At 35.2% G+C, this 25,249-nt stretch overlaps 2 protein-coding genes across 5 annotated transcripts; both read left to right on the top strand.

Moving 5' to 3' along the window:
* The first annotated feature begins 542 nt into the window (after positions 1 to 542).
* SFR6 (sensitive to freezing 6) lies at positions 543 to 13,174 on the top strand. 3 transcript variants are annotated; one of them, XM_039039046.2, is made up of 18 exons: positions 591 to 1,103; positions 1,368 to 1,436; positions 1,812 to 1,900; positions 2,794 to 2,906; positions 3,206 to 3,307; positions 3,839 to 3,926; positions 4,352 to 4,948; positions 5,310 to 5,928; positions 6,311 to 6,390; positions 6,514 to 6,596; positions 8,058 to 8,294; positions 8,748 to 8,919; positions 9,289 to 9,809; positions 10,053 to 10,229; positions 10,818 to 11,195; positions 11,588 to 11,776; positions 11,875 to 12,036; positions 12,769 to 13,174. In XM_039039046.2, the coding sequence occupies exons 1-16, from the start codon at positions 859 to 861 to the stop codon at positions 11,732 to 11,734; spliced, it is 3,717 nt and encodes a 1,238-aa protein (XP_038894974.1). In that variant the 5' UTR covers positions 591 to 858; the 3' UTR covers positions 11,735 to 11,776; positions 11,875 to 12,036; positions 12,769 to 13,174. The 3 variants fall into 3 exon arrangements, with proteins under 3 accessions (XP_038894973.1, XP_038894974.1, XP_038894976.1); XM_039039045.2 differs by having other exon boundaries at positions 543 to 1,103; positions 11,588 to 12,036; XM_039039048.2 differs by having other exon boundaries at positions 3,844 to 3,926; positions 11,588 to 12,036.
* An 871-nt stretch (positions 13,175 to 14,045) lies between these two features.
* On the top strand, positions 14,046 to 20,901 carry LOC120083091 (trafficking protein particle complex subunit-like protein). Of its 2 annotated transcripts, none has more exons than XM_039038643.2 (12): positions 14,046 to 14,612; positions 14,722 to 14,806; positions 14,930 to 15,060; positions 15,155 to 15,257; positions 15,434 to 15,448; positions 16,001 to 16,146; positions 16,287 to 16,482; positions 17,600 to 17,674; positions 17,922 to 18,038; positions 18,599 to 18,643; positions 19,155 to 19,256; positions 20,350 to 20,901. In XM_039038643.2, exons 1-12 carry the CDS (start codon positions 14,329 to 14,331, stop codon positions 20,368 to 20,370), a joined length of 1,320 nt encoding a protein of 439 aa, XP_038894571.1. In that variant the 5' UTR covers positions 14,046 to 14,328; the 3' UTR covers positions 20,371 to 20,901. The 2 variants fall into 2 exon arrangements, with proteins under 2 accessions (XP_038894571.1, XP_038894570.1); XM_039038642.2 differs by lacking the exon at positions 20,350 to 20,901 and adding an exon at positions 19,546 to 19,823.
* Positions 20,902 to 25,249: the final 4,348 nt, after the last annotated feature.

Here is a 25,249-nt window from a genome sequence, read left to right as displayed (position 1 = left end):
TTTTGAGCTTAATGGTTTTATTTAAAAAAAAAAAAAAAAATACTTAGATACATCTCCAACCATACATTTTTTGTCATCTATCCAAATGCTTAAATCACAAGTAGTTAAATGACAATTGTAGTGGGTGAATTGGAGAAATAAGCCAAAAGTCTTAGGAAAATAAATACAAAATAAAGTGGGTTTATCTAATCAGATCTAATACTAAATACTTATTAGAATTAGGAAAGAATCCTCTCATCCTTGCTCTAACTTGAAAATGTAAACTTCATTTCATTCTCTCTAAATACATTGCTATAACTCCGCATGAAGTATTTTAATTTGGGATATGAGATCTTAAACATGATTTAAGAATTTTTCAATTCTCCTCTATTTTATAATTTTCATCTCTACAACTTTTGCAGTCCTCTCCAAATTATAAAGTAATTTATTATTATTACCATTTATGTGAAGGTTAGATGCATTTTTAAAAGAATAATATTTTTATAATTTTTTCCTTCGTAATCGAAAGGTTTATTATTCTTTATTTTATATCATTAACTTGTCCTTAGAATTGACATTGAAAACGGAAGAGGCGAAGACGACGAAGGGTTAAGGAGCGTGAAGTGAAGCTGACTGTAACAAGGAATCGGCTGCTTCTTGTATATGCTCGGCCAACGCCAAACCCTAAGCACAAAGCAGAAAAAAACCCACTCACCAATTTTCTTTATTTATTTTAAGAAAAGCCAAATCCAAAGCCACCCACATTAACCCCACTACTCTCTCAACAGTGATACCTGTCATCCTCAATTGCGACTTTCCACCACTTGCATCCTCTCTCTCTCTCTCTTTCTATATAAATTAGGGTTCTCTTTCTTCTCAATGAGTCAAGTTTCCAACGCTACGGAAGGGGAGGAAGAACCCCTGGTTCATCCTTTGGAGCTTCCCAAAGGTTCCGACAAAACGGAAGTTGTGGCTGCTGAGGAGGAGCAGGTTATGGAAAAACCTGAAGATTCAATGGACGAGTACTTGGTCACCCCTGCTACTGTTTTTCGAATTAAGCTCAAGCAACCAAGATCCAATTTGCAGCACAAAATGAGTGTTCCTGAGCTCTGTCGCAATTTTAGGTTAGTTTTGCTTCTTGGGTTTTAATTTTTATATGCTTTTGATTTTCATGCTCAACGAATTGAGATAGGAGTTCATACAAGCTTGGAATTTTGTGATTATTGCTTTGAGGGATAATTTTGGATATGCAAATAGTTAAATGGTCGTGGCAAGTGGAGAATTGGGTGCAATTGCCCCCAATGACTAATACCTTAGTTCGGTAGTTTTATGCTTTAAGTTACTTCAGGGAGCTTCAATTTCAACTCTCTGCTGTTTTTTTTTCCCAGTGCTGTTGCTTGGTGTGGCAAGCTGAATGCTATTGCCTGTGCATCCGAGACATGTGCGAGAATTCCGAGGTTAGCTTTCGTTTATTTTTTGATCGTCTTTTGGATTAGTCATGTGGGTCTGTGGTTTCAAAGGAAGTTACGATGAAATAAATCGTATACCGTCTTGAGCTGTTTACATTTCTAGAAACCTTTTGCTCTGTATATGCCAAGAATTGAAGGAATTTAGTTGTACAATTAAAGTTCATCTTACGGCTACGCTTATTTATGTAAGAATGCCCTGCGAATCCATGGCAAATGATTTTTCCCCTTCTCTAGGCACGGTGTCTAATATAACTCCAATTAGAGAGCTCTAATGTTGTTATCCTTCGATGTAACCTTCTTTCTGATTTTTTCTTTGTAACATTTGTCTTCTAAATGATCATCATTGGTTTTATCTTTTTCTAGTTCCAATGCAAACCCACCATTTTGGATCCCCATTCACATTGTGATTCCAGAGCGACCGACAGAGTGTGCCGTGTTTAATGTCATTGCAGGTATGCTGTGTTATATACCTCAGCGTTCTATTACTCTTTAACTTTATGGTGATATTTTACTGGTGGATTCTTTGCAACCACCAAGCATGGAGATTTTAGTATGTCATTTTGTAAAGCTGGGGTACCTATAAGCCTAGAATTTTGGGTGTAACCACTGTTGAGTCGTTTTGGTTTTATTAGTATTCTTTTGCTTTGTTATCTTGCAGCTGTTAGTTTTATTTTTATTTCAGATCTTGAATTCTTTAATATATTTTTGCTACTTATTTGGGTAGGTAAGCAGTTAGCTTGGGCCTTCCTCTGTACATAAGACCTTTATTTTGTAAAGAGGATACTGTTTTTGATAAACTTCTCTTGGCTTTGGCTGTTTACACCGAATTTTAAGCCACCATGGGTTGGACTAGTGGTCAAGGCCATGTAAATGATAAAGAGCTTAGTGGGAATGATTCAAGCCAGTGGCCACTTATGCAGGATTTAATATCCTATGAGTTACCTTGGCAACTAAATTTAGTAGGCCTACGTGGTTCCCCTTGAGAATAGGCAAGGTGCGCAAGTTGACTCAGAGACTTGTAGATATAAAAAATCCTAAAGTTTTACCATCCGATACGATGATCGTCTGTAATCTTTTTATTGTAAATTCTTGATAATTATTCTCTACATTTTCTTGCCCTTGTATTGGTTTGTCATATCAGAATTGGTGACTATTTATGTAGTTGAACGAGTAAAGAACTTGGGAGAAAGTTGAGTTTATTTTGGATAGACGAGGTATTAGTAGAGCACCATTGTTTCAAAAGGGAAAAAAAAATGAGGATATAATTTTTTTCATGATTTGTCCTCAGATGCATTTTATTTTCCTCGTTTGAAATTTTCAGTAAAATGTATTTCACAATCTGCAGATTCTCCACGCGATTCTGTCCAATTTATTGAATGGTCCCCAACTTCCTGTCCACGTGCTCTGCTAATAGCTAATTTCCATGGGAGGACAACTATTTGGACTCAACCTTCTCGGGTAAGCTCAAATCATATATTCCCTTGAAAAATGTAATGGTTATGTTTTTTTTCTCTTTCAGAATCAAGATCTCATAATAATGGGTGTTTTAATCAAGGGTTCATGTCACGAGCTTTGCCTATTAGTGGTCTTGCACGTGCTCTTAGACTATATATGAGCATATATCTTTTCTTGTTTTAATTTGCAAGGGTTCATGTGACGAGCTTTGCCTATTAGTAGTCTTGCACGTGCTCTTAGACTATATATGAGCATACATCTTTTCTTGTTTTAATTTGCTTTACCGTTCTATTTTCATCCAGGGTCCAGCTAACCTTGTTCGTGATGCTAGCTGCTGGCAGCTTGAGCATGAATGGCGACAGGATATTGCAGTTGTTACAAAGTGGCTGTCAGGGTTGTCTGCAGTATGTTATTGTCTATTATACGTAGTTTTAATGGTGCATTTAGTTTCTGAGTTATGTTAAGTTTTTTGCTTGCAATTATTATTATTATTTTTTAGCATCTTCATTAAATTCTTATATGAAGGAAGATGGTTGAAGTGTAAGGCCAATATCTGGTATGGTAATTTTAAGATATGATTGTTTCTTCATATCTTTTACTTAATTCTATAGTTACTATAAGATTTAAACTTAAGATCTGTATTAACATCCTTTTTAGATTTATAGTTTCTAATTTTACTTTTTAGCAATTATAAATGTTACTCAAGTACACAAACTAAAGCATAATGGTAGGACCTGAAGTTTCATTGGGGTTTTCAATGATTTGTTGGAGCTTCTCTATCATGTTAAATATTTACATACGTTTATATGCATTGTTTTTTTAATTAATTATGCCATTACCTTGATTCCCTCTTTTAGGCCATATACTTGTCTTCTTTTTCATTTAGGTAACTAGGGTTTTATTTAATCATGTTTTTAATATGTTTAAAATATCAGTATAGGTGGCTTTCGTCAAAATCCAACTCATCAAACTCCAAGCCAAATTTTGAGGAAAAATTTCTGCCACAGCAGTCACAAACGTCAGGTTATTCCAAATTTTAAATCTTTTTCACACGAGTTAATTTTGCATGTATCTGATTCTACAGATTTGTAGTTCAGGATCAAGTATTAACTTCATTGTTGACTATAAAATTGTGTAAATGTATTTATTTTTCCAATGTTCCTAAATGTTCACCTTGAATTAGCCCAACGATCAAAAGGGAAAAACTGCAAATCCAAGTTTCTTTGAGTTAGTGAGTTCAAATCATGGTGCCACTTACCCTGGACATTAAATGTCCTCCATGTTTTTTTATAACAAATATTGTACATTTTGGTGTTTGTCTTCTGGGGACTACTAAGGCATGTGTGTCCTTACTTGTACACCATGTTTTTTTCTTTCTAAAAAAGATATATATCCAGAATTTTTCAAATATTATTTAGAAATGTCTAATGCAGCAATTTGTGTTTCAGCTAGGTGGCCAAATTTTCTTTGCGTTTGTTCAGTTTTCTCTTCAGGCTCTGTTCAACTTCATTGGTCCCAGTGGCCTCCTAGTCAAAATAGCTCACCACCAAAATGGTTCTGCACAAGCAAAGGACTTTTGGGTGCTGGACCAAGTGGGATCATGGCTGCTGATGCCATCATAACAGATAGTGGTGCCATGCATGTAGCAGGAGTTCCAATTGTAAATCCATCCACTGTTGTTGTTTGGGAGGTTACTCCTGGCCCTGGAAATGGGTTTCAAGCCACTCCGAAGACAAACACAAGCAATGGGGTCCCTGCTCCACTCAGTCCTCCTAATTGGTCTGGTTTTGCCCCATTGGCTGCATATCTGTTTAGCTGGCAAGAATTTTTATTATCTGAGTTAAAGCAAGGAAAAAAGCAGACTGATCAAGATGTCAATGATACTATTCCACTTCATTGTTCACCAGTTTCTAATTTTTCTGCATATGTGTCCCCTGAGGCTGCAGCTCAATCTGCCACAACTACAACATGGGGTTCTGGTGTTACCGCTGTTGCCTTTGACCCAACTCGGGGTGGCTCTGTTATAGCTATTGTTATAGTTGAGGGTAATTATCTGTACAATGAATTTCAATTTAGCCTCTCATTCCTATCCTAACTTTACTGCTTTTTATGGTTAGTGAAAGGAACTAGTTCACTAGGTGGGAGGGTGAACGTATAGAAATAGATGCATCTTTTATGATTTATAGGGGATTGCTGATGTGGCTTGAGATCTTAATTTAACAATACCTTCCTATGGGTTTTCAACTTCAAACGTTTCTTTTTGCAGTTGCCTGCCTCTTTTTTCCCTTCCTCCTGGTTGCTGCAAGTTTTTTGTTGTTGTTTTTGTTTTTTTCTTTGTCCACCCCATCCCCTCCCCCCCGCCTTGTTATATATCTCAGTCTGATGATGGTCTAATTACTCATGCAGGACAGTACATGTCTCCTTATGATCCAGATGAAGGTCCTTCAATTTCTGGGTGGAGAGTGCAACGTTGGGAATCTTCACTTCAACCTGTTGTTCTCCATCAAATTTTTGGAAATCCCACTGCCAGCTTTGGTGGTCAGGCACCCATGCAAACGGTTTGGTTATCTAAAGTGGACACGAGCATTTCACCAACTAGTGATTTTAAATCTAATCAATCAACAGTTTCGGGAGCAAACTCTGATCTACGGAAGTTGTCTGGGGCTTATATTGATAAGGCAAAAAGAGTTTGTTTTGATCCATTTGATCTTCCCAGTGATGTCAGAACACTTGCTCGAATAGTGTATTCTGCTCATGGTGGTGAGATAGCTGTTGCTTTTCTATGTGGTGGGGTGCATATTTTCTCTGGTCCAAACTTCGCTCCTGTCGAGAACTACCAGATCAATGTTGGACCAGCCATTGCTGCCCCTGCTTTTTCTTCCACTAGCTGCTGTTCTGCATCTGTTTGGCATGATGTAAATAAGGACTGCACCATGTTGAAGATCATTCGTGTTCTTCCTCCTGCAGCTCCTAGCAATCAGCTGAAGGCAAACTCTTCAACTTGGGAGCGTGCAATTGCTGAAAGGTGTATTGATGGGGCCATTCTTTGGCATTTCTTGTATTCTAATGAAAATCTTATATGCTACTTCCTAGCTGAAGTGTTGGATGATTTGTCTGTCTATGTCATGTGTTGAATCACCAATAAATCCAAAAGCTTAAGCGGATGAGTTTAATAAATTACTATTATTATATCAATACTTTTAACACCCTCTCACTTGTGGACTTAAAATTTGTAAAAGACCAAACAAATGAAAATCAATATTAATTGGAGCGCTGAAACATAGGGCTTTGATACTATGTGAAATCACCAATTAACCCAAAAGTTTAAGCTAACGGATTATGGTAAATTTATTTATACCAATACTTTTAAACACCATGGTTATTCTGAATATTTCTTGTTTGTGTAGGTTTTGGTGGAGCCTTCTCGTTGGTGTTGATTGGTGGGATGCTGTTGGCTGTACACAGAGTGCTGCTGAAGATGGCATTGGTATGAATGAATGAGTTTGTGTCATTGTCACTACAGAAATGACAGTGCAAGTGAGAAGTCAAGTTTTGTCTAAATAACATGACAGTTTTTAAGCATATCTAATTGACAAATATGTCATTTCAGTTTCTCCAAATAGCGTCATAGCAGTCTTGGATGCTGATTTTCATTCACTTCCTTCTAGCCAACACAGGCAGCAGTATGGTCCTGTAAGTTCTCCATTGTTTTGGTATCACCAACCATAGTAGTTTGAATCTATTCAAACTGTTTTTTACATTCAACTAACCAGATCTCAGAGTGCATGTTGTTTATTGCTTTTCATTTGCGTTTCTGGAGCTTCTCATTCCTTGGTTTAAGCTTCCTTATGAATCCATTAATTGTCTTTCTTACTTCCATCTGATTGGAGGTTTGTACTGTGTTGACTTCATTTTCTGGCTTATTCTGGTATCCATTATCACAGAAATTGTGGGATAATTTACATCAAATAAGAAACTTCAAGATCAAATTTGTTTTATGTTGTGGTGCTTGGTGTTCCTTAGTTATGGCATCAAATATAATTTTTGTCCTCTTGATTGAAAATTGTTTTCATAAAGTTTGTCGGCCACGTGATTTGGTGTTTTACTATGGAGGAATGCTATGGAAAAAAAAACTATTGCAAACAGGCTCTCTCCCCCTAGTTTGTGTAGCCCTTCATTTGTTATTTTTCATTGTGAGAACATTGTTCATAAAAGTTCAGATTAAAGTGAATGATTATGCTGGTAATTCGGTTTTTTGCGAACCCTTGGCTGAAGTGGTTTCCGTAGGAGAAGTTTCCTTGGCCTTTTAGCTTGACCATGATAATAGGATCACCATGAAAGGGGGCCTGGTGTGCTTGCTGAAGTTTCTGGTCAATAAAAAATGCTTCTTTGGAATTCTTTGAACTTATAGCTCTTCAGCTTCCCTTTCTCTCAAAGCCGTGGTGCTAGTAATTGGCTTCTTAAAAAACCAGGGTTCTTCTCAGCGAAATCTTTTTGTTCCTTTCTTTCACAAGGACCTCAAGTTGTCCAGTCGGCTTTCTCTAAAGTTTTGTGGAAGTCATCCATTCTTCAGAAATATAAGGTGTTTATATGGGCTCTCTGTTTAGGTGGGGTGGATTTTATTGGAAATGTGCAACAAAGGTCTCTGTGTTTGTTCCTACAACTTGTGCTGTATATGAGGTTTTTAGACCAAACCAAGACCACGTGGTTCCTTTCTTCCCAGCAGCTTAAGATCTATGGTGCAAACTTGTTCAATAATCTTATTCCTGTGCTCAGAAATGTGAGAGAATGACTTCTCTTAGACCCGGTCTTAGCTCAACGATAAAAGCCAAAGTTTTGTGTATAGCTTCTCGAAGTTTCTTCAATGTTACTACCTTCAAGAACATTGATGAATGGTGGGATGATATTGTGTTTGTTTCTTCTTGTTGATGTCTTAGGTTCTATATGTCTCTGTGGAGATCTCATTTGCATAGCCATTTTTACTATTTCATCATTAAATGGAATTGTTTTTTTTTTCCTCTTCAAAAATATTTACTGCGACCTTCTTCTCATCCTTGGAGTGCTGGTTAATCATGTTGTAGAGAATCGTGACTTGTTTCTTAACTGCCTATGCGCTTCTTTTCATTCTTTTTCTTTGTCTTGTCCACAATACAGAGCTTGGACAGGATAAAATGCAGATTGTTGGAAGGCACTAATGCCCAAGAAGTCAGGGCAATGGTTTTAGATATGCAAGCAAGGTTGTTGCTGGATATGTTGGGTAAAGGAATTGAATCTGCTTTAATAAATCCATCTGCTTTACTATCTGAGCCATGGCATGCATCCGGTGAAACATTATCCGGCATTGATCCTGAAGCAATGGCTGTAGAACCAGCACTGATTCCCAGCATTCAGGTTCGATCAGTCTAGCTTCAAAATAGAAACTTCTTCTGATGTTGATTAAGGGACAAAAGGAGAAACTAATTCTAATTGATAAAAAAAAAAACTAAATCTAATCCTAGTTAACTAAGGAAACTAATCCTAACCCTACTCAATTAAGAATTTGATCAAGACATCCAAATTTACCCAAGTCCTGAATCATCACGTCCTTTATATATTTACTACAGTAAAGGAACTAGAGTGTTGATGCATTTATAGGAACTTATGAAGTGCTTTTGTCTTTCATCACGATGGCTTGGTTATATGGCCTCCAAATATACCTAGCCACTTTTAAGCTGATAAGAGTGGCCATGGCTTTCCAATGCCAATTGAACTGTGGGCAAGGGCATGAGATAACTGTCCTCTCTTTTACTTTTAAGCTCACTCATCTTCTCTTTCACTTATTTTGAGGATTACAAAGTGATGCAGGCTTACGTTGATGCTGTGCTTGATCTTGCTTCACATTTTATTACACGTTTGCGACGTTATGCTAGTTTCTGCCGCACTTTGGCAAGTCATGCTGTTACAGCAGGAACTGGTAGCAACCGTAATATGGTGGCCAGTCCTACTCAGAGTTCTGCATCTCCTGCAACAAGCCAGGGTGAGTTCACTCTGTTGTCTTATCAATAAATTGTTGAAAAAGAGATTTCTTTGTTTATTTTCCCATATTGAAAATTTTTTTTCAAATTTTGGACAGTTTCTTGTTTGTTCAGTTATTTTTTGCTTTTTGTTCATTTATTTTTCATTCCTTAAATTTTTATCTTTTATTTTTTAAAAACAGTTTTGTTTAATTATGAATAAATTTTATTTTATTTATTAATTAGCAGCTTTAAGATGACTTATTTCCTTTGAACTTGCGGAGTTGATGCTTAGACAACTCCTTGGTTGCTTCACTTAAAAATGGAGGCATGAACACGTCCAGGTTAATCTAGATTGCATGTGATTTTAAATTTTTATTGCATGTTTCTAGGTGCTCAAAGCGGTACAACGAGTACTACAGGAAGCACCCAGATGCAAGCTTGGGTGCAAGGTGCAATTGCCAAGATTAGTAGCACAACTGATGGAGTAACCAGTTCAACACCAAACCCCATTAGCGGTTCATCTACCTTTATGCCAATAAGCATAAACACTGGAACTTTTCCTGGAACCCCAGCCGTTCGGCTTATTGGGGACTGCCATTTCTTACACAGATTATGCCAACTTTTGCTCTTCTGTTTTTTCTTTCGCCGAACACAGCTTCCCCGTTATATTGGTAATTCACAAAGAAATGCTGATGCAAACATCCAGAAACCTCAACCTGCTGTTCCTGGGAAAGTGGAGGAGATCAACTCCATTTCTGTCAAGCCGGTGCAAAATATAGTTAAGCCTGATGAAAGTCAAATAGCTCGAGCTGGTCAGCTTGTAACTGGAGCTAAAGGTGCTGAAGAAGGGCTTGCTGGTAGGTCAAGAATTGGTACAGGAAATGCCGGTCAAGGATATACTTCTGAGGAGGTGGAATAAGTTGCTTATTTCCAATTTTTGTTACAATTTATTCCTTTCCTCTGTTTTAGGCCGCTTGGGATAATTCCCAGTTTACCGAGCTATATAGTTGGTATTTACTATTTTGTGGTATAGGCAGTTGGGTGAATTCTTTTTATTTGCAAGGGTAGATCCTATTTGACATGAAATTTATTAGGCGATTTCATAATTTTATTATAAAAGAAGGCTTAAACTGCTTTAATTTTTACTCCGCAGGTGAAAGTTCTTTTCCTCATACTTATCGATCTCTGCCGTCGTACTGCTAGTCTTCCACATCCATTACCTGTTTCCCAGGTGGGGAGTAGTAATATCCAAGTGCGTCTGCATTACATTGACGGCAACTATACTGTATTACCTGAAGTTGTAGAAGCATCCCTTGGTCCACATATGCAGGTATATAATATTTGTTGCTTTCATGGATAGGAAGTTTGTATCATATTTTCTCCATATAATGTTTGTTGGCCATCACTCAAGGAATTGATCATTATTATCCCATTATCTCGAACTGCTAAATGCTAAGCTAATAATACATGATGAAGTATTACTGTATTATAACAGAAGTAGCTTATTTAGTTCTTTCACTTAATCGCTCCCCTTGAGATGATCAGAGAGGCCATATTGGTATTTGAAAATAACATCTAACATTGATGGTAGTAGGGCATAGGTCTAACATTGAAGATTGACCTAACATCTACTCTTGGAGGTTTTTTTTTTTTTTTTTTTGGGGGCGGGGGGGGGGGGGGGGGGGGGGTGGGGTGGGTTTTGAAACATTGCAACTCCTACAGTTGACATTTTGACATTTACCTGTCGAGCTAATTTTTCTTTCATATGTGCCGATTGGAGGATTTTTTTTGTTGGGGCAACCTTTTGCAGATATTGTGCTCGTTTTTCTTTGTTCCTCCGTTTTCTGCTTTGTTTCTTGACCACCCCCCCCAGAGCATAAATAAATAAATTTCTACCTCTAACGGATTGGCTGCACAGAATATGCCCCGGCCTAGAGGTGCGGATGCTGCTGGTCTGTTGCTAAGGGAATTAGAACTCCACCCTCCAGCTGAAGAATGGCACAGGCGGAATATGTATGGTGGGCCTTGGTCTGATGTAGATGATTTGGGTCCCACAGATGATAATTCTAAGCTCAGTAATTCATCAGACCCACTTGATCTCAACTCATTGGAAAATTGCAATGTTTATTATGGAGCTAATGGTTTGTGGCCTAGGAAGCGCAGGATGTCTGAAAGAGATGCTGCTTTTGGCTTGAATACGTCCATTGGCCTTGGAGCATTCCTAGGTATAATGGGATCTCGTAGAGATGTTGTGACTGCTGTCTGGAAGACTGGTCTTGAAGGGGTTTGGTATAAGGTCTGATATTGTAGTTCCCTTGTCATTTTTCACATATTATATAAATGATTCCAGTACATAGACATTGTTTCACAAGTATTGAGACTTGAGAGACATTGATAGGTTGAAGACGATACAAATTACATTCCAAAATCTCACTACATATTTGGGACAGTAACATGCACACAACTTGTGTCTAATAGATTAAAATTTTATTCAACTTTAGGAAGCAGATGGCAATGAGTTATTTTGCAATAATATCAGTTTAGTGCAATCTGTTTCTAGATTTAATTGGCCTCATGTTGATAGTGTATTACTTACCATAAATTTAGAGGGATCTGACTGCTACAGAATATCTGTTGCTATTCTTTGTGTTGTTTTCATTGTGAATCTTGTGACTTTATGATTTGCAGTGCATGAGATGTTTGAGGCAGACATCAGCCTTTGCTTCACCTGGTGCTACTAATGATACTACTCAAAATGAGAGGGAAACTTGGTGGATTAGCCGATGGGCTTATGGATGCCCAATGTGTGGTGGAACATGGGTTCGAGTTGTATAATTATGCAGTGCCATATACAACCCTGGCTTCAACAATAGGGTGGTAATGTCACTTTAATCCAGTGATATTTGCCATGTCATTTATGATATTGCAGACTTTCATCTACCGTCTGACCAAATTTTCAAAATCCTTTCCTCAAGGCTGAACTAAGGCTCAAGTTCATGCAATCAAATTGCTTCATATGATAAAGTACGGTTACACTAGGGGTAGTATTACATGAGGTAGGGCATACAGTAACACAAGTTAGAGGATGGACTCCATCTTTACCTTATTTGGCACTGCATGTGCCTGCCCACCATAAGGTATGTTATACTCGATCTTCTATTACCTGAATTTGTTAATTTGGAATTTACCTTTTCTGGAACTTTCCAATTTCCACCTTTTATTGAAATTAGCCTCCAGGGAGTTGGGGACTACTTTCTTCCAACTCTTCATGCTGCCTCTCGAAGGAAGATAACAGAAAGAATTGCTGAGTAGAAATTAATAATCCGATGAATAAACAGTTTCTTATACCCCCCAAAAAAATGAAATTAATAATCCGAAAGTAGCTTGTTATTAATAGATGTCAAAGAGACAGAGGGAGCCGCATTAACTGAAGTCCTGATTATTTTGATCTGAGTAGCTGTGATATATGCCCTCCTTTAATTGAAAACGTGCTATAAGTTCTAAAATATTTCGAGTAGCAGATTGAAAATGAATGATTATGGCTCGCGTTTTTGTTTAGTAGGTTATGAGATGAAATATGGAAGCCTGTTTCCTTCATGCTCTAGTTTTCAAACTAACTTTTGATGTAAATAAATGAAATAGTTTTAAGTGTCATCTTCCACGTATGTTTTATGCCTGTGGACACACAAATTAGAAATGTGCGTGACTTACCCTTTCCTTTGTTTTGTCCAGTCAATCTACGATTTTATGATTATTAAGAAATGATTAGCTGCAGAAGATGCACCTACAGTTTTTTGCTTTTTTGTTTTCCACCCTTTATTTTGTACTAATATATCTTCAACCTTTTTTGTACGTCTTTGAAATTACAGGGTGGAGTTCCTCTTGCGTGAGGAGCTTGACGAGTGCCATTATCTTGTTCATAAAAAGGCACATTACAGTGACCAATAACGAGAAGGATGTCCAGCTTATAAGGCAAGCAAAGATTTTTCTCTTCCCCTTGGAAAATATCTACCGATGATTCATTGCCATCAAAATGGGGAGGTGAGGGCAGCGGAGCGTGTAGCTGAGGCATAGTTTTTTTAGTTTTGTACATAGTAGCCATTGATGTTTCATAGATTTGAGCATGGAGATAGATGATGGAAGCCCGAAGGCTTCATTAGGTTGCAGTTGTACAATTGATAATCATGCACCACCTAGATGACAGTGGTTTGCATGACTTGTTTAAAAATGGATACTCCACAAAAATTATATTTAATAGAAATTATTTGAACAGAACAGAAGGTCTCCATTTACTAGCTACCCTCTAGTATGCATGCTTTTGGTTGAAAGGGAAGAATGCAGTAAGTAGAAACTCAAAATGGAAGATGGGTGAGTATTCATGTTTCATTGTAGGGAAGTGAATAATTTTATAGTTCTTTGAAATTGTTAGAGGGACATCGATATCCAATTGAAAAAAGTTTGTGAGGTGGAATCTGATGAGAATTTGTGATACCTTGGGCAGATACAAGGTTTGTCGGTAGGAATTAAAAAGTAAAGGTCAATTATTACTTAATTGCTATGATAATTATTTTATACTCATATATGTACTCTTATAAAAATATGGTTTTTGTTTTTCCCTTTGTTCTCATCTGATGAGGAATGCATCATCTTTGTGCATCTTTTCTCGCCACTCACATAATAAAGTATTAAATTATTTTTTTATTGTCATATGATAAATTATTATTGAACAATTTGATAGGAGGTACAAAGATAGGTATTGTCTCTCAGATGTATCTAAATATTTTTTCTCCTTTTAATTTTTTTTTTTTTTTTTTTTTTTTTTTTTGGTAAAATGAGTGCTTTTTAAAAATCTACTCAACCAGAAAAAAAGAAGAAGCCATAATTCTACTCTTGATAAGATATTTTCCTCTGTTGCACTAAGAAAGAAAAAGTAACATATATATTATATAGTGTTTTTGGAAAATCTGATTCAACCGCCCTATTTAGGTAATTCTCGAATCTACTGGTACTCAAAAATAAAATAAAATAAAATAAAAATAAAAAATAATAATTCTAAATAAAAAGTGTACGTACATCTGTCTAATTATTGAGACATTTCAAATTACTAGTAAAAGTTAAAATTGAAAATTTTAGAAGACTGAAGATCAAATTGAAAATTACACGTGATTCATATATAGTTAAGAGGAAAAGATGATTTTAAGGACAAGGAGAAAAAAAAGGTTGAGGATTCAACTCAACTGTCGATCGATACGATGAATCGACCAGTGGCCATCGATTATCCGACAGTTGCATAAGGAGTCCGACATGTCGTCCTGTTTGATTCGTTTCAACTTCATTGTATTACAGAGTTATTGCGCTGGGATTTCTACCATCTTCAGCTACTTCCCGTTCCTCTTTGAGATTCTGTGTTCAAACAGAGAACGAGCAAGATGAGCGGTGCTCAGGGATCGCACTCCCTGGCCTTCAGGGTGATGAGGCTTTGTAGGCCATCATTTCAAGTTGATCCCCCTCTCCGCCTCGATCCGGTCGATTTAGTCGCCGGCGAGGACATCTTGGACGATCCTGTGGCTGCTTACCAGCTCCCTCGCCTCCTTGAAGCTCAGTTGTCCGACGATTCCGACTCCGATCTTAGCTACAGTTCCAGATTCGTTCTTCATGACTCCTCTGATGCTATGGGCCTCACTGGCCTCCTCGTACTTCCTCAAGCTTTTGGGTTTTTCTCTATTTCTCTCTTTCTTTCTGCTTCCTTCTCTGGATGAATTGATCTATTTGCATCTTTCTTTTGTTAATTGTTGGGCGTATGTATGGTGGACATCTCCCAGGGCAATTTATTTGGGCGAGACTTTCTGTAGCTATATAAGTGTGAATAACAGCTCCAATTTTGAAGTCAGGGACGTTATAATCAAGGTCGGTTTTCCTTCCTTTTAGGCATTAGGAATGTTTTTCTTTCAATATTTGAGAATTTGAGTTTTGCTTTATCCACTCTGATTTGTAGTAGACCGGTAGTTCAATTTAGAGCTTTCTGTACAGGCAGAAATTCAAACGGAGAGGCAGAGAATCCTTCTTTTGGATTCATCAAAATCCCCTGTTGAAACTATTCGTGCTGGGGGCCGTTATGACTTCATTGTCGAACACGATGTGAAGGAACTCGGAGCTCATACGTAAGCTTCATATTAAATGTTGGCTACTATGCCTGCAAAGTGGTTTCTTTGTTGATTAAGTACTTATAAGTGATTCTTCATTTCGTTGTTATAGGCTGGTCTGCACTGCATTGTACAATGATGGTGATGGTGAGCGTAAATATCTACCACAGTTTTTCAAGTTCATGGTTGCAAATCCACTGTCGGTCAGAACAAAGGTAATATGCTCTTTGGATCCTACAATGTGTGACATACAACTACTCCTTACTAAAATGTGTGGCCTTTTTCTTTTCGCCTTTGGTGAATTTTATTGAAAGCTTTCAGTGGCTTTTGTTGCATAGTGTTCTGGGTTTATATCAAATATCTGATATTCTTCAAATTACTTCATCTGCAGGTCCGAGTAGTGAAGGTATGTTTTGCTGACTAAAAGCAGTCAACGTAAGTTTAGAATGTCCCATAAGTATTGTAGTTAAAGTATATCTATTGTTTTGATATCACAGTAAATGTTTGAATTCAATTATAGCATATTGTTTTACATCCTAAAAGTAATCCTTTTTATCTTGGTACTCTGAAAACTCTCTTTCTTTGTTCCTCTACATTCACGCTAAAAGAGATGGTAATTTTACGCCAATATTTGTTTCAGTTTGGGGCAGGTTTTTTGTATCATTTTTGTAATTTATTGCAGTTATGTGATTTTGTCAAGTAAGGATGAATTGTTTGCATATCTCATGTTGTTTATTAATTTTTCGTAGGGCAATTTGTGTAGATATAATGCAGTACTCTCAGCTCCTTCTCATTGTAGTTTTTTATGCTATGACTTTATAGTTATGCTAGATTCTAGATATTGATTGTATAAAGCATTAATGGTGGTGAATAACGCTACTGTATTTTGATTTCCAGTTGTCCTGTGTTCGAAAAATTCATTAAGAACTATCATATGATAGTTTTCTTTCTATCTCAGGATAGTACATTCTTAGAAGCTTGCATTGAAAATCATACAAAATCAAATCTATTTATGGACCAAGTTGACTTTGAGCCTTCTCCAAACTGGAGTGCAGTGATAATAAATGCTGACGAACATCACTCTGAACCTAAATCTACAACAAGGTATGGACCATATGTCAATTCACTGATATTAAATAATTGATTGTAGTGCTAATTCATGCCAAATTTGCGTTTCATGGTTAAGTATTTTGCTATTCATCTTTTCTCTCACAGTCAAGCGTATGTTAAATCTTGTGCTGCAGAGAGGTCTTCAAGCCTCCTGTATTGGTCAGATCAGGTGGAGGAATCCATAATTTTCTTTATCAATTGAAATTTTCAACGCACGGTCCTTCTCCGCTGAAAGTTGAGGGAAGTAATATTCTTGGTAAACTTCAGATAACATGGCGTACAAATATGGGTGAACCGGGACGACTGCAAACACAACAGATTTTGGGTTCTGTGAGTGTCTTAATATCATAGAATAGTTTAAAAAGAAATTCAATTATATGGAATTTTTTTGTTGATGATTTGGTTATTGGTAAGCAAACTCTCACGTGCTGCAGAGAACTTAGCTTGGCTTTATCAATTGATTTCTGCCAATGGAATGTTAAGTTTAAACTGTGTTTAAATCCTGGTATCCTTTCTCTGTTAGTTCTGGCAATGGTTTCCAATTGTGACGCGATTATTTTGCTTTGCAGTGTCTGAAATTTTACTGACGGCTGTTTATCACATGATATCAAGAATTTTTATTTCTCTAAAACCTTGCTTTGATCTTACACTTTTTTTACCCTGCGGTTCCTGTTGAATGCCTCAGATGAATCCCAATAGATGTTAATAGGATGATTGTTTACTTGGTCTTGTTAAAATTATATTTAGAACATAATTATGCGTAGGGTTCACTGGAATTTTTTCCTATAAAGAAAAAAATATTAGAACCTTTTAACTTTAATAAATTTTGAACTTTGTTATGCAGAAAAAAATGATATTGACATCATCTATTGGTTACATGTTATAGTTAGTGTGGATGTATGATATGTATTACCTTGAGTTGAGAAACTAAATTTTGCCATGGCTATTTAATATAATATGTACTAATTTATTGTGAAACTGCAATTAATAGTTTGTTTGATGACATTTTCTACTCGGATAATTATAGCTAGAGCTAGAGCTAATATGTGCTACAAACCCAAACTTTTAAAATAGATGTATTTTTATTAGATAAAAGGTCAAAGAAGACGAGACACTATTCGTTACTTAATATATTCCGTCCTGTTACTTTAATATATTCTGGAAGTATTGATGGAGATTACCACAATCTATTAGTTTAAACTTTTAGATTTAGTAATGATTTAACATGATATCAAAATTAGAGCGGGAGAAGATTGTGTGGTTGAATGTTCATGTTATTTCATCTCCATTGACGGGTTGGCTTTTGTGCTAATTCCTAAGTCGATAAGTGAAGAAGAGTGAGAGGGTGTTTAAGTTCTTTATAACCCATCAACGTTAAAGCCTTGGGTTGATTTGGCGGTTTATTAGCCCGATATTTCTCTCATTGGTCATTTATATTGTTTTGTAGCCCATTACTCGCAAGGAGCTTGAGTTGCATGTTGTTGAGATGCCAGATGTTATCAGATTGGAGAGGCCTTTTACGGTAATTTTTCTTTTGCTATTGTTTTCTTATGAAAAGTTCATCTAGAAAGTTAGATAAAATTAAATTTAGTCATTCTCCAGCAGAGGTTGATATCTATCTTTAATTCTCTCACCATTTTCCCAGAGATATTTTGCAAGATAAAATTAAATTAACTAGTCATTCTCCAGAAGAGGTTGAAATCCATCTTTAATTCTATTTCACCATTTTCCCAGAGATATTTTGCAATTGATTGATTTATTGTCTCCAGTTACATATGCGTCTCACAACACAGATTGAGAGGGAATTGGGCCCTTTTGAGGTTTGGATGTCACTAAACGGTTCAGATGAAGAAAAGGTTGTTATGGTTAATGGTCTACAGACAATGGTATGCTCGGTCATTCTGTCTTAATTATGGCATCCCATCCTTCTGTTTTTTTTTTTTTTTTTTAATATCCGTAAGAGTTCAAATTAGCTTGCACGTATCTCGACTAATCTCATAGAACAACCCACTTGACCTTACAGCATTTGAGTGTCAAAGAAACTCACAGAATATTAAATCTTATATAGGTGGCCACCATAGATTAACTCATCACCTATTAGTCCTTCATCAAGAGATTGTTTTCTTATTTACCACTACACCAATCCATTATCATCCTTCTATTAAAATTCATCATTTCTGATAATTCGTATGTTAGAAGTTGGTGTATTTTCTTTTGTTGTGCTTAGGTCAATCCATTTGGCACGAACGCAAGTATTTTTTCTAGTTGAACTCGTGTTTAAAATATAGGAGCTTTCGCACTGCTCCAACACTGACTAATTAATTTGTTCCTTAATTCTGTGGCATGGCGAGGGATGACATGTTGGAAGGCTATCGAAACGAGAATTTCTTTATGCATCCATTTTGTAAATGCGTTTCTGATATTGTGTTTCTGAAATTTTCAACAGGTCATACCAAGAGTTGAGCCATATGGTTCCACAGATTTCCACCTGGTATGAATAACAAATTTATATGATGATTGTGATACGAGTTAGTCTAAAAGTGATTGCATTTTATTATTAACAAAAAATTTCATTTATTATACCATCCTATGCATGTGTATTGTTTAACCTTTTAATCATTGGAAACCAGAAGGGCTGAGATGTAGCCTTTTGAGCTTCTTGCACGGTTGGACCCTGTTTTGATGACGCTTAGTCGACACTCCCTTATATATTCTTCTATGAGCGTACTACTTTTTTTTGTTAAAAAAAAAATTGTTCCATTGCCATACAAGTTGCTGTTCTAGCCCTCTATTGTACATCACAATTAGGGATTATCTCTAATTAAAACATGCAACTCGTTTTTTTTTACTTTCCTCTTTTGGGACGAAGCAATTAAATACAAAAGACGCATTGAAATTGGTGTCCTTAGCGTAGAAAGGATTAAATCTCCATCATGTTAAAACTTTTTTTTTCCTGATAGAACACGTTGACACTATTTTGACTTCTGCCTTTGTACAACCAGAACCTCATTGCCATTAAACCCGGAGTTCAGAGAATCGCAGGCATTAAAGTCTTTGACACTAGGGAGAAGAAAGCCTATGACCACCCTTTGCCAGATCTGGAGGTTTAAAATCTCTTATTTATTTAAAAGCGTTCTCTTATTTATTCAAAAGCATCATTTTCATTGCCTTGCACGTGAATGCAAAATCTTGTCTGGGCACGGTTGCAGTTTCTATGTTAGGTGTCTCGCCTTCATGTTGAGAGATACCTGTTATGGTAAAATACACTGAATGAATTGGTTTAGATGTCAAATAGGAAGCATGGATGCTAAACGACTAGTGTCAGTGTTGGACATGTGTTAAAAATACATTATCTGGAGTGTTCTTTTTATTTCATTAACTTTGGACATGCAGAGGGGACACGTAGAGGATATGTAAGGGCACAGTTAGAACACGCGGGAACCTGTTGTTGGAAGAAAATAAGAAAGAGATTAAGAAGTGAAGGGTTTTTTCTTTTCGGCTCTAGGAATATTTACATCAACCGATGTAAACTGAATAAAGGAAATTCTTTGAAACTATATAAGAGGACATAGAACTTCTTTGAAACTATATACAGGAAATAGATAAACCTCAATGAAGTGCATGGGACTTGTAAGAATAATGTTTTGAGTTGCAAATTTTCCTTCAGGAAATTCTTTTTTGTTTTGTGGAACACATGAATTTCTTCTCTGGTTTGAAAGTATCATATCCTTAAAGAAATTTGTTATACTTTATGTTTAAATTTGCTTAAAATCTGATAGCAGAGGATAAAAAATGGTGTAAAACTTAAAAGTATAAAAAGTAATTTTCAATGATATAATTTACTGATCCTGTACTTGTTTAAATGTTCTTACTTCTCAGGAAATTACTTGCTCCATATTTCTGCTTCTTAGAGTGGATCTCTAAGATCGTTTGCATAATTTAGTGTTTGTGCCAGTACTATAATTTACATAATGTTCCAGAATGTTTTGTGTTTTCCACTGCTTGGATAGCTCATATATATGTAAAAATAGGAAAAAAGAGAGGTATGCTATTGGCTATTGCTGAGGTTTCAATACAATAGGTGGGATCATTGCTGGAAAGTTTTCCAGCCTAATTCATTTCCTCGTTTGATTGAGAAACACTATTTACATTTTGATCCTTCACTGCCAAATTCATGAAATCCATTTTTGGCTGCAGATTTATGTCGATTTGGAATGAACGTCTCAGCTCGATTGATTTGGTTTTCATAAGAGTTCACTTCCTGCATTGTTTAGAACAGAGATAAGTGAACATCCCATGATCTGTTTCCTGAAATTCAATAGCCTCATGGAACCAATGATCAAGCTCGATAATCGTCTGCAAGTGCATGCTCGATAGAGACACTCTTATTAGATGCTTATGTTACTCCATTCTCATTCTTTGGTGAATTATTGCAAAGATGGTTTTTCCAAAGGAATCAAATGGGGAGGAGCAATATAGATCCCTCCTTGATTTGGTTTTTTCAAATGGGAAAGAGGAACAGAAGAGGGATATGATGGTAACAATGTGTTGTTATAATGTAGACAAAAAACAGAAATGACCTTTCCTTCATAAAAAAAGAAATTTTTATTTAAAAAGAAAAAAGGTCAGAAATGACCTTTCCTTGTTATGAAGGGACGGATAATGCTTCATATAGCCGTACAGTGCCGTACCAATTGATTATTTGTTTTCTAGTCGTAAAAGCAATTCCTAATTTCACTAATTTGAGCACATGGATTCGTGTCTTCCAATGATTGATGATTATGAAAATTGACCGATAGGACTTAATTCCGTGGCATAGTTGTGATTGTTGGGTTGCAATCATCTCATTAAATGATTATCGTGTAATTTTATCCTTATTCCTTCATAACTGTTTTATTCTTGCTTTTGTTATTGTTTCTTCTGCTGTTAGCTTATTTATTATTACCAAAGTACTTTCAAGTGAGTATAGAAGCATGAAAACAACTTAAATTAAGAGAAATTATGCTTTTCATCTCTAAAGTTTGAAGTTGGTATCTAATATTTAGTCTTTGAGGTTTGAAATTGAACATTTCTCATTCTTAAAATATGAAAAAGAAAAAGAAAAAAAGAAGAATGTTTCACATGGTTGTGAACTTCATTTGATTGCTATATGATATAACACCAATATCAAGCTCAAGGTGAATGGTGTGGTAAGCATAATGTGGCTAACAACTCTTTATACAACTAAATGTAGGAGAAATAAATTAAAACTTATAATATGTAGGAGAAATAAATTAAAGCTTATAATAATACAATGTATTAGACAATTAGACTATGATTGCTAATTCAAATATGACATCATATTATATCAAATTTTTAGAATCAATTGATAATTTAAGATGATATTAGAGTTAGAAATTTATGTGTTTAAATTCTTGCACATATTGCTTTTATCCATTGGTTTAAATTTTTACATCAATTCGCACTTTCTAAGATATTCTAAATAAAAATATTCACTTTATTATCTAAAAGATCACCAAAAGTGATGGCCACGTCAAATAATTTCATGTGACTGAGGGGACCAATTTCCGGACATGGTATATGTACGCGTCACAATTGGAATGGACCGTAGTCTTATTTATTTATTATTTATTTTCAAATGACCGTAGTCTTATTTTCTCGTGCCATTCCCTTCGTTCCTTTACCCCTAACCGTAATGCGGACGTGGCCAGTTTATCACATTTTATTTATTTATTTTGAAGAAAAGATTATATTTTATTCAATTCATTTTTTTTACACTCAGGCCTCTCAAACCCATGGTTTCCCGCATCTTTGATTGATTTGACGTGGAAAAACAATACCAACTGTATTATTATAATATAGATGGTACATATTTAATATCTTCTCCATTAAATTAAAGAGGTATAATCTTAGTCAAATATCAATTTATACAGTAATGAATTAGACAACGTGAATCACATATTTTCTTTCAATACAATTAAAGGGTTTCCAAACCACAATATTTAATTATTAATATATAGTATAGGCAAGTTGAATTATGATTATTTCGAGGTGTGAATTACATAATTACTAGCATATAGAAATATATAGTATACAAAATTAATTAGATGTTTCTTAGATTGTACCTATCATCAGTTCGAAGCTGTTCAGTAAAAAATTGTCACATGACAACATTTTGTTTTTTCTTAAAAAAAAAGTGATTTTTAAAAAAAATGTTTTTTTTCTTAAGAAATATGGAATTAGATGCAGCCTAATCATTGCTCTAGTATCATATTATTTTTTTTTTTCATATCCTTTTAAATATGTTTAAAGAATAAATAAAGTTTCTTTTTATGCTTGTACTTTGGCTAATGAATGAGCTAAATAACGTTATGAATTTTGTTTTGTTTCTTCTTCTAATTTTTATTGGAAAATAGATTATTATAAAGTTCACTCACTGAAATTTATTTCTAACTATATTTTAAATAAGAATTTGAGTGGAGGAGTTTTTCTCTCAAGAAAAGAAAGCAAAAATGATGATTATTTAAATAGTTTTATAATAACATTGAATTTCAAGTACCAAGCTTTTTATGATGTCACTAAATCTAAAACCAGTGAAAGTTGAATGAATATGAAGCTAAAAATATCTAAAAGTATACTCATAAGTTACAAACGTTTAACTATCACAATATTTAAATTTCAAATATAACAAAAATTTATCAAAAGTATAGTTCAATTGACATAAAAAAATATGCTATCAACTCCCACATCGTAAGAAAAAGTGTAAAGAAATTGAAAAAGGAACATGTAGTCCAAATATAATTACATTACACACAGCATTTAGCCCTTTTTTTACATTTAGTCCAAATTTAAATTTAATCAATTTACTTATTTATTATAAAATTACTATTCATGGATTTTTTTTCTTAATTTAACTAATATGTTTTGAGGAATGAGAATCACTTAATTGAGTTGCCATTTTAGCATTAAAATCATGATATCAAAGTATTTTTTTTCTTTGAATTCCATTTGATATTTTTTGTCAACAAGAGCATAGCTCAACTGACATAATGGTTGTAAAAAAAAAAATGATCTAAAAGCCAACTAATAAATGACGTATATTTAAATACCACACTGCTTCAATGCCAAACGTGTAAAGATGTTATTTAAGTGTGAAGATGTTTGAATCCAATTACACAATCATTTAATTAATTAATTCCAATAAAAAAATCAAGAAGAAAAATCTTTAAGTGTTTGAGAATCTAAGGCCACACGGTTGAGTTGTAAGAATTGGTGAATTCCAAGTTTGGGGGAAAAGAATCAGAAGTTGGAATTTTAAGGTAAGGTAGTTGAGATGTTTAAGAATAAGTTCTTAGAAGGAAATTTTATGAGATTGTACCTGGAATTTAAGTTATTCAAGCTGAAAATGACAACTGAAATTTTGATTGGATGAACAAGCAGGCAGTTGCAATCCAGGCATAACCAAGCAAGATACCAACAAACATTAAGTATGGACAAGCCATTGTTGCATAGCGAAGCCACACATTTTGACACATAAGGGGTATCTTGTGTGAGCTGCCATACACACTATTTGGTCGCAAGGTAAAAATTTGGTTAAATGTGGTTATGCGTTAAATACAATATACTAAGGATATATCACATAGTAAAGGAAGGAAACAATGGTTTGAACTAGGGTTCAAGTTCAACATGCATTATTTTGAATAATAAAATAAGCTTGAGAGAAAGCTAAGGTATTAACCAAATACTTTTATTATTCTTACAGGGTAGACGCATATAGGGGAAGCCTACAATCCTTTAAGGAAGTAACCCAAAGTATTGCGAGTGACTAGTTTCAAAATATTTTCTAAGTGTTTTATTTATGAATGTTCAATGCATAGTTGCCCTTACTTCAATATTCAATGCATGCTTTTAGTAATGGAAATTGAGTTTAACACATGATTGATGTTTCTAAAGACAGATTTTATATGAAATCTCCATGCATTTTACTTGAGTTTTCATGCCATGACTTAATATTTAAATGAGTTATCCATCGATTCCTGTAAGTTTGAAAGCATTTTATTTAATGATGTTAACATGATTGACGATATGAAAACCTACTCCTAAGATTTGGTACCGAAGGTATGGTAAGGTACCCAGTTATATGATGATCCTTGTTGTCGAAGGTGTAGTAAGGTAAGTAGGATCCTATTCAGCTCTATGTGCACATAAGACTTATATTATTGACGTTCATAAGATCGAGCAAAAGGGCTATCTCTCAACTAAGGTTAGTAGGGATTGAGCAAAAGGGCTCTCCCGCATGTTAAGGCAAGGGAGTCGGGGAATTCTATAGGATTTGTTGATGAGTTTTAAACCAGGGCTTTCATGTTATATTTTCTTTATTTTCTAATTGTTATTTTTGAACCCGGGTATGTTAATGAGACTGTTTCATGAAGGAACTCTTTTATGTTAACTTTGTTCGGATTTGGTAGAGGGAAAAAGGAAGGGAGGTCATATACAACAATCAAGCAAGTGGGAGATAGGCTCGTCTATCGTATAGAAAAAAATGCTCGATCCTTTAGGTGAAGTATACGATCATGTAGGAAAAGGTAAGCGATCGTTTAAACAATATCATATAGGAAAAGCTAAGCAATCATCTATACGATCGTTTAGTAAATATCGGGCATTAAACGATTGCTTAGGAAAAGGTAAACGATCATTTAGTAAATAGCATGCACGGGTGTAATAGTTAAACGATCGTCCAAGCACTGTCGTATAGGCACAGGTTTTGCTAGGCGATGACACTCTTCAACACAATGTTTGCGCATGTAATGCTTAACACACCGTAAGCTATTTAAGCGTCTCAAAGTGATTTTTCAACTTACTCATCCATTATGAAAATAGAAGAGACGTCGTCCTATTACCCCTTTAACCGTCCAATTAATAGACAATGAATATCATCACATCATATTCATAACCTATGAATTAATATCATATATTAATCATAGTATTTTTTCTCTACTAGATATAAATCATATTTATATCCAATTTCCTCCAAATTAATGTATCTCATACATAAAATAAATTATATCATATATAATTAACTAGTTCAATTATATCA

The sequence above is a fragment of the Benincasa hispida genome, chromosome 8, assembly GCF_027475165.1.
Source record: "Benincasa hispida cultivar pf3 chromosome 8, pf3_genome.v1.1, whole genome shotgun sequence".
NCBI classification, from domain to species: domain Eukaryota; kingdom Viridiplantae; phylum Streptophyta; class Magnoliopsida; order Cucurbitales; family Cucurbitaceae; genus Benincasa; species Benincasa hispida.
This window is presented reverse-complemented; position numbering and strand designations above follow the sequence as displayed.

Excerpts from the sequence above, each read along its gene's own strand:
- SFR6 (XM_039039045.2), top strand. The coding sequence starts at position 859 with ATGAGTCAAGTTTCCAACGCTACGGAAGGGGAGGAAGAACCCCTGGTT. Across the intron at positions 1,104-1,367 it reads GAGCTCTGTCGCAATTTTAG|TGCTGTTGCTTGGTGTGGCA; the intron begins GTTAGTTTTGCT and ends TTTTTTTCCCAG. Across the intron at positions 6,391-6,513 it reads TGCTGCTGAAGATGGCATTG|TTTCTCCAAATAGCGTCATA; the intron begins GTATGAATGAAT and ends ATGTCATTTCAG.
- LOC120083091 (XM_039038642.2), top strand. The coding sequence starts at position 14,329 with ATGAGCGGTGCTCAGGGATCGCACTCCCTGGCCTTCAGGGTGATGAGG. Across the intron at positions 18,039-18,598 it reads TTAATGGTCTACAGACAATG|GTCATACCAAGAGTTGAGCC; the intron begins GTATGCTCGGTC and ends AATTTTCAACAG. Across the intron at positions 18,644-19,154 it reads GTTCCACAGATTTCCACCTG|AACCTCATTGCCATTAAACC; the intron begins GTATGAATAACA and ends TTGTACAACCAG.